The following is a 9,413-nucleotide window of genomic DNA, read 5'->3' as shown; positions in this document are numbered from 1 at the left end:
CAACGTAACTGTGCACCGAATTGACAAGCTGAATTGACTGGTCTTTATTCCAGCTTCAATCTCATTCTTCAGCATGAGACTTACATTTTGTACACTTAACAAATTCTTTTATGTTTGGAATAAAGACTAGACTTGTACTCATTTCAGTATGCAAATAAATAAAGCCATACGTAAATGGTGCATTTTGTTGTGGTCTTGACAGGTCTCGGGGTAAAACCCGAGACTTTGGCATCCGAGACGGAGACCGAGACCAGAGCTTTCGAGACCGAGACCAGCCCTTCCGAGACCGAGACTTTGATAGGACAAGACCAAGACCGAGACCGAGACAGCAAAAAAAGGTCTCGAGACAGTCTCGAGACCGAGACCAGGTCTCGAGACCTACAACACTGTTTTCACATGTAGTTTGTACAATTATTTGATGCAATCACACATTGAATTGAATTTAGAATGTTGGGTTTGAGAGATATGGTGATAATCTTCATACCTTCACACGTGACCAAACTTTGATGACCACACCTAATATTTTGACACAATTTGTGAAAGTGGAAACTGCACTCTGATGTACACTGATTCAACCTGATTGAATCAGTGAAAGTAATATAATTGTCAGATGTAGTTAACAAGGGGTAAAGCTTCAAAAATCAGACAGGCCCAATTTTATGTCACCCAGTGACCAAAGATTGGCCTAACTTTGGGGAAAGGCCAAAAACATTAACAAAAACAAGAGCTCAGGGTGAATCTCGGGGTGGATGGGGGTCTATATCCCCCCCCCCCTTTTTAGACCAGGGGGATGGGCTATTGAATCATCCCCTCCCCCAAAAAAACTTTGTCGTGATGGAACAAAAAATTGTGAATTTTGAGGTATTTTGCAAACATCCCAGTAACCAAAATGTGTTAAATAGCTCTGAAAAGTTGAGAAACAAACTACACAACTTTTTAAATGCGCCGTTTTGATGTAAGCGCCATTTCTCGAATTTTCACGACCAGGCAATTTGTGGATTATGGTCATCCCCCATCCCCCCACTCGCCAGCACACATTTACACTATTGCAAGAGCTGTTTCAGCTGATTTGCCGCAACAGCTAAAAATGCTTTTCATTTTCAGCCGTCAAAGTGCAACTTGACGAAAGAGCCAAAACAGTTACACAGTTTGAAATGACAGTTGTCTACGTTGTGTTATTAGGTCCATGTTCAAACTTTACTGATGACTATCCTTTGAGCTGGTCTATCCCTTGCTACTGGCCATCAACAAAGAGGAACAGCAAATTAAAGGTGAGTACTGATAAGCCTCAAATTGATGCAAAAAAAAAACATTGTATAAAAAGTATAAGACTTTCTTGAAAATGAAGGGATTTGATGTGTTTTCTAGTTGTATACCTCTGGATCCGGGATGAACATTTGAAGTTCTAATTTTATGCAGTGCAGCTTTGGGAAGAAAACTAATGGAGACTTATTGTCCAGATTTAAACAAACGGTATATTGTTTGTACACTGTCAAAACAGTTTACAAAGCTGGGCTTTGTCCCCTGATGCAAACTGTCTGCAACCTGTTTTCCTTACTACAAGTATGTGTGTGTCCCTTTTTCCCCTTTTATTTAGCCAATAAAACAAGACATAATTATACAGTCAGAGTTGTAACGAGTCACTGAATTTTGTGACTTGAGTCAAGTCATTTTAAGGCAGGAACTCAAGTCGAGTCAAGTTATTAAGCCAAGAAGGTCGAGTCAAGTCATAGAGTGTGGTCGAGTTGAGCCACACCGCACACTTGGTGACAATGCACACTGGCACACAGGTCTCACAGCCTCAGGCACCTCCAGGGCGGCCCCCCCCCCCCCCCCAAGAACCAAAGGGCTGACCATAACACTCTGGTGAGGGACATACAAGACCTGAAGGACTGGTACTCAAGCAGTTTGATACAAGTGCTTGCCTACACTTTAAGCCAGATACCAATTACCAAATGGATGATTTACTGCGTTCAATTAGGGCCGAACTGCAAATCCACGGAAGTTTGTATGTACACAAAAGCATTTCACAAATGTACATGTAGGCCTACATGTGTATATATTGTGTTATTTTGCAATCTACTGCGTTATGTTGCAATACAATTGTGTTATTTCGGTTTTTTTAGTATTACACGTAAGTTATTTTAGTACGGCAGCTTAGTTTCTGGATGATAACTTGAGTTAGAAATGTTGTTTGGGTTGTAACTTTGGTAGGGGGTTGCCCTTGGGTGTTGGCAAGTTGGGATTGTTTTGGGGTCAAAAGGTCAAAGGTCATCGTGGTGAGTTAAAGGTAAAGGTAAATGGTTTCTGGATGATAACTTGAGTTAGAAATGAGATTTTGGTGTCTAAGTATGGTAGGGGACTGCCCTTGGGTACAGGCAAGTTTGGATTGGATTTGGGGTCAATAGGTCAAAGGTCAAGGTCACCGATGTGAGTTAAAGGTAAATGGTTTCCGGATGATAACTTGAATTAGAAATGAGATTTTGGTGTCTAACTTTGGTAGGGGGTTGCCCTTGGGAGTAGGCAAGTTGGGATTGGTTTGGGGGTCAAAAGGTCAAAGGTCAAGGTCACCGTGGTGAGTTCAAGGTGAATGGTTTCTGGATGATAACTTGAGTTAGAAATTAAATTTTGGTGTCTGACTTGGGTAGGGGGTTGCCGATTGGTACAGGCATGTTGGGATTGGTTCTGGGGTCAAAGGTCAAATGTCAAGGTCACCATGTTGAGTTAAAGGTTAATGGTTTCCGGATGATAACTTGACTCTGGCTGAGGGGTTTCAACAGCAACGCTGTTATTTTTACACCTTGCACAAATGGGCCTCCATACTGACGGTGTAAATGAAAATGCACCTGTAAAAAACTTGAAGAAATGTTGGCTCTGAGTCAAACTCTCAGGGTCCATTCTTTGAAAAAAAAAATGCATAATTTGTTCCTCAGACGATGTTCATTTTTGGACCCCTGTTTTAAACATCTTATGCAAAATAACAGCGCATGTGCACTGGTGGAAACAAACAAGCTGTTCTGAAAACCGTTAATCAGGTGATGCAACATACCGGTACATGTGCAAATGCATTGGCATGCATAGCACTAGGCACCAAGTGACCAGTTGTCTGTAAGGATTGGTCGATCATGGCCATTCACGTTCAATTGACGACGAGCACTTTAGATGCAGCAAAGCTACAGCCTTACAAGCTGTACACGTTTGGCTTGGAAACTGCAGTACATACAGAAACCAGACAAGCTGCGTCATGCACGCGTGCAAATGCACCCAAGACGTCCTTTGCGGCGTGGCTTCTTGGCGTGTATAAACTTTTTTTGTAGGTACCCCACTTTGGTGAACCACTATGTTGACCATTTTAGCCGATTTTCGGCTAACTTTGACATATTTTTTGTTAAATAACTAGTTTGATAGAAAATTTGACAGAATGGGTTTTTGGGGCAGATTTCTGTCAGACTTCTGCAAAAATGGTTGTTTGACAGAAAATCATAGCAAATTTGAAAAAAAGTATATTTGTTTACAAAAGCTTCAAACATTTTCAAACAAACCCTTTCATAGTGGGACAGGTTGGCTGGTCTATAGGTGCTGAGGTTCACTGGGAACCGGACTTCTGCGTTTTGGTTGAAATTTATGCAATTTCATAACATATTATGTAGATTGTTTATAATGTAATTTGAACCTTAATTAAGGCAACACTACAAAATTTGCATGTGATTTTAAGTGTTTATAGTGTATTTCGGGTAATTCTGTGGAATTTGGCAGATTTTTGATGAATCTGACAGATTTTTAAAGTGGATTTAGCAGAATTTGGCCATAACCTTACGGTCACCCTGTGAACCACTGCTAAGTTCAATAACCCATGAATGCTGATACATCTCACCGCTAAGGATGTCATGCAACCAAAACTATGCTGTGGTGTGCAGACAATTAATTTACCTGAAAATCCACAAACTCATAGGGTTTTAAACACATTGTGCTGTAAATCAGGTGTGTCCTGGAGCAGATGGTCGTCTCCACTACTACACCATGTGTCCTGTTAATGTCACCCAAGTGCCTGAGGGAACTCTTCCGGACATTCAAAGTACTGAATATGCCATTTCTAGTCTGAAAAGTTTGTCTTCAAAAGGAGGGAAGAAGCTGAGCCACCATGTCAAGCCATCATTTATCAATCCAGCTCCACACACTCCATTTTTTATGGCAGTGGGGTACCATAAACCACACTTGCCATTCAGGTAATGTCATTCAGTGTATTTGTCTCTGCTCTTAAGAACTTGCTTTTTCTAGCTAAATCTGATTTCAATACAGAATAAATCAACCTTACTATGAAAAGTCTGGCAAACCAGCCAGCTGTTCTGATTGTTGGCGTCCCCTTTCGGCCAATAGTCAGGTAGTGCAGCAGAACAGAGGACTTTTCCAGGCTTTTAATTATTGACCTTTATATAACACCCAAGTAAATCCTTGTCATTTGATTGAAGGATGGTAGGTCACGCGACGTTCATTAATTGAAGCATTGCACGGCCTACATCATAACCGTGCATTTTTTGTTCCATTCAACTCGGCTTTGCCTCGTTGAATGGAACATTCAATCTTTCAACTCATGAAAATATTCTCGCCATTGCACTCATAAACATTCATTATTTGTATAACACATGATGATGCTGATTATTTGGGTTTTGGGGGGTTGTTTACAAACTAGTGTAAAAGTTATACAATTATTCATTAAGTTCTTCATTTGTCTAAGATTTGTTCGTAGTTTAGAACAAATGTAGAGTATCTTCAGTCTTCTTGAGTTTGATTATTTTTTCACGTCGTTGTAAACATGAGTTTTAACCCCAAATTTCTTTAAGCGACAAGATAACATTCGTTGATAAAAAAATATTGTCTTGGAGTTCATTGACCCGTAACGTGGAATCGGTGCTAACCATGGGTACTACAGCTCCCTCAGTGGGTGAGTCTAGGGAGAAGTTCTCCTCCCAGGGACCTAACCCAGACTATGAACCTGCCCGGAGAAGTTTTCCCCTGAAATGCAGGATCAACCCTGACGACCGAACCGGGTGTGGGCATCCCCACAAGAGTTGCAGTGGGCCAGAGTGATCAGACTGTCTTGCCGCCCATGGCTATCGGGGTCAACATGAAGGGAGCCAGTAAGAACCGTTCGAGCAGGGCACAAAGCCATACTTTCTGTAAACCTCCGTTATAGCCAACACCAACAACGTTAAGTTGGACAATTAAACAATGTTAAATACAAACATTTTTAATTGGATGTGCCTTATCTTTCCCAGTCTCGCCACTGCCAACAATAATCACATATCAATCAATAAACAAGTACAAACTTTCAACTGGCAAAGATGACCTTTGACCTGGATGGTAATCCAGGTCATCATTTAATGCGCTTGGTGGTGCTGTTACTGTGTTGGGGTGTTGGCAAACTACAATTTCTGTAAACCTCCATTATAGCCAACACCAACAACAATAAGTTGGACAATTAAACAATGTTAAATACAAACATTTTAATTGGATGTGCCATAATAGAGAGGAAAATTAACAGTACTACCTACATACATGTACATGTACCGGTACTCAAGAAACATACCCCATAATAGCTACAGACATTGACGCTAGTGATAAAAACACAGATCTTGTTTTTCAGCGACCCTGATGCATAGTAATTTCTGGATCATGACCTAGATCTATTGCAGCTGTTGCACCAGTGGGCCTAAAACTTTTGACGGAAAATCCCAAATTTGCTAGGCCAGCCAATTGAATGGCTTCATTTAGGATGCTTGAAACAGTAGACGCACTGATGGGACCATGTGGGGGCAATAATGACAAAAATACTGGGTTTCCCTTGGGTCGAACCAATTGGGTCCGTACAATGTAATCACTGAGAGCTTGCACCGGATTTAATTTAGTATTATTTACCGGTTGCATTAGAACCTGAAACCCTAAACGAGCTGTGTCATTCTTAATACCGTGGAACACAATCTCATCCACACCTGTATCAGTAAATATTACATTATCAGTTGAAAATATAATAATAATAAAATATAAGATGTACCAAGTGTGTTTGTATCAAACTGTCCGATGGTCAGAGCATAAGAGTAAGAGCCATTAAAGTAATAGTTTTCAAACGCAGCTGCTTGATACTGAGTGATTCACTGTCCTGCCAGTGACAAAATAAGTCAGAGAATGGCTCAACCGGAATCACTCTGGATTTAGTCATTGGTTTCTGTGTGCCAGATTTGACGAGTGCTGTGATTAGCAGTTGGATTGGAACCAATTCCAGAGGGTTGTGCAAACCGTATGCATGATACATATGTCCAAAGGCAGCTTGGGCAATTATTAGTTGTGACCTAGGCGTATCAGAATTGTCGGCAATTGAACACAGAAAATCAGCTATGATATCTGGCTGCATGGGAGGGAAATCCAATTTCCTGTCGTGGCAAAAACAGTGGAGCTTCCGAATCGACCTGTTGTAAGCAGCAAGAGTTGTCGGGGCTAGACATAGAGGAAGTTGTAGAGTGGCTCGTTTTGACCACCGTTGTGCACTTAGTGATTGCCTCCACATACGCGCCCGGCATACACTGTCCAGGGTTCTGGTTGTCCGCAATTTGGAATGAATATGTTGCACTTTGGAACTTTTAGCGGAGGACAAACTAACGTGCTTGTAAGGCGTTGAAACCACGACTGTGCTGGCCAGTGCGGTGCAATTATTGTTGCCCATGCTCGAGTCGCTTCGATGACATTTAGTACCTGCGGCAGCAGGTGAAATGGTGGGTTGCAAAAGTTGTTGTTTGTGGACCAGTCTTTTTGTGCGAAGCGTCCAGTCTACTTCATTCACTTACCCAAATAGCTACTACATATGCATATTTATTCAGCCGACAGGCTCAAACGCTAAAAGATTTAATCAACCAACGAGCGCCCTCTCGGGGCCTACCCATTATGCTACGTCATGAATCCACCATTATGCTTCCTCTTTTTTTCTAGCGACGGCATGGTGCAGAAGCAAAAAATTTTGCTCTCGCCTTTTGACGAGTTTTTGTACGATTTTCGCTTTAAGAGTTTCTGTTTTATAGAATTTATCAACTAAGTGAGTTGTGTAAAATACTGTAGAGTTTGGTTTGAGTTAAGTAGTTCTCATTTGGAGTCATTTTGGAGTCATTTTGCTTTCGTTTTTCTTTCACGTGGCGTAGCAGGCTTTTCAGCCTTTGTCTGACACCGTGTGCGGCGGGCCAGGTCGGCACCGCGGGACTAGCCCAGTGCCGGGTAGGCATCATGGGTTCTCCCTTTGGGATCGAGTGCAATCCCCTTTTAGCCGAGTCGGCTTTCCTGAGTTATTATTATTATTTCTGTTGTACAGTTATCTAATAATAATATTTCTTTGTCAAAAAAAAAAGAAAAAAAAAAAGCAGTGCATTTCGTTTATGACTCCATAGACGGACGAATCCGTAAAGACCTTTAGGGGAGACAGTGCGTCGTATATCCCCGGAGAGAAGTGCGGTTATTCTCCACAAGGTCTGCTAGTCGCCCCACACGTGGGGCCCCTGTTCCGGAAGTCAGACTTTCGGCCGTTCAGGGGACTAGCGTAACGTTTCGAAGAATACAGCAGTTTCGGCCGTTCCCTGTTCTCCGTTCGTTTCCCCTAAGCTCGCGGTGAGCTAGGGCCTAGCGAGACGAGTACAGTGGAGGTATATCGACAGAGGTTGTTCCCTTGCCCCCTGACTGTTTCAGCTAGCTCGGGAGCTAGTAAGCTAGAAAAGGACGTTTCGTTGGGTATATCGACAGAGGTCGTTCCCTGCCCCTCGCCCGTCCTAAGCTATCTCGGCAGTGCGGCGACAAACGAGATAGCGGCGAGATATTCGTGGGTATATCGGCCGCTGGCTGTTCCCTTCCCTCGGCCGCCTCGCCCGGCGTCACCTAGCAACCCGGCGTCGATTTCCCGTGGTTTCACGGGAATTTCTTCACCTCGTCCTCCCGGTCTGCTGGCTCCAGCAATCCTCGGGGACGACCAGTCACGGAGTGGTAAAAGGATTCAATCCTCACCGGTCCCGTCTGCGCGTTCATCGCGCTCCGAGCTTCCTGCTTCCACCCGTGCGGAATGGGCAGGACTCGCGGTGACTGACTTGCCTCCTCCCCCAATTCGGGCCACAGACTCGCAGTCAACATCATTCTTTGATCAATGCTCCGGAATTCCCAGGATATTATCGGAGTTTTCATCCAGTGAATCAAGTCACCCAAGTAAGAAAAGGAAACACAAGGCAGCGCCGTCTTCTTCAGGGGATTCCCCCCGTTAGTCGACGCATCGGAAAAAGAAAAACAAAGGTATATCCACGGAAATCTTTCTAAAAGCTTACCAGGACATCAACGTTTCGCTAGCAGCCCTCACTAAACAACAACAATGGAGATCGGCCCCAGCGGTGACTCAGAGGTCACTCCCGGCGGCCACATTTCCGGACCAAAATCCGGGTCTAATCCTGCTGGATCCGGGTGTGATCCGGCCGGATCCGGGTCCAATCCAGCCGAATCCGGGCGCGATCCGGCCGGATCCAGGCTTAATTCAGCCGGATCCGGGCGCAATCCTGCCGAATTCGGGCGGGATGAGAGGGGAACACACTGGGCCCCCAGATCCTGGGGTTGCCATCAGTGTCTGCTCAGATAATCCACCTACTCCTGGCCGCGATTGGGCGCCCTCGAGATCACAGGCGGGAATGTCTTTACACCCATCTATGAATTTGGGCACTTCTGTTCAAGATGCTCCTGACATAGATGTCGATGATATTCACCCCCCTTCCACTCACTCAAAAGATGAGCGCTCTGGGGATGATGAGGCCACTGACCCTGGCAATTTTTCGCCATTTGAGACTCAGCTGAGGCTGGTTCAAAGAGATATGGTTCGGGTACTGCAACTACCAGAGAGCAGTAAACCAGAGACCACCCGTTGTTCTTTCAAACACCGGACTGGCGTAGAGGAACCTCGGGATCCAGCTTTCCCAACTATGCCAGTGGATCGCATACAACGCATCGCCGATTCAAAGAAATGGACGGCTTTCAACAAAAGGTCGGCAGCCTATTTCCAATTTCCAGAAAAGGACCGAAATGATTTCTTTACGGTTCCTACTATTCCGGATACGGCCAAGGACAAATTGACTGGAGATAGCGGCAAAGCCCCGACCAAGTCAATATTTGTCGATAAGACTAGAACAAAGATGGAGGATACAATGAAGAAGGTCGATGAGGCAGCTAGATTTGGCTCACAAACAAGCGCCTTTTTACTTGTTATCTGAATATATCGTCTGCGCATGTGAGGAAGATTCACAAATTCCAGCCGATATGTTAGCAGCAGCCTTCCAGTGTCTGGACGAAATACTCCGTTTCTCTCTTGACCAATTTACGAGAATCTCTATGCTGTCTGCCAAGTC

General features: G+C 43.9%; 1 protein-coding gene across 1 annotated transcript in view; it reads left to right on the top strand.

The window, feature by feature from the left end:
* Positions 1-1,184: 1,184 nt before the first annotated feature.
* Positions 1,185-9,413, top strand: part of LOC119726990 (iduronate 2-sulfatase-like) — a 44,196-nt gene continuing 35,967 nt past the window's right edge. The window contains exons 1-2 of the mRNA XM_038198853.1: positions 1,185-1,271; positions 3,982-4,226. Coding sequence (XP_038054781.1) covers positions 4,021-4,226 — 206 coding nt within the window. The 5' untranslated portion in view covers positions 1,185-1,271; positions 3,982-4,020. The remainder of the gene's footprint in view (positions 1,272-3,981; positions 4,227-9,413) is intronic.

Source organism: Patiria miniata, unplaced genomic scaffold (assembly GCF_015706575.1).
Source record: "Patiria miniata isolate m_02_andy unplaced genomic scaffold, ASM1570657v1 HiC_scaffold_2, whole genome shotgun sequence".
In the NCBI taxonomy this organism is placed as follows: Eukaryota; Metazoa; Echinodermata; class Asteroidea; order Valvatida; family Asterinidae; genus Patiria; species Patiria miniata.
The sequence above is the reverse complement of the archived record's forward strand: the minus strand, read 5'-3'. Positions and strand labels throughout refer to the sequence as shown.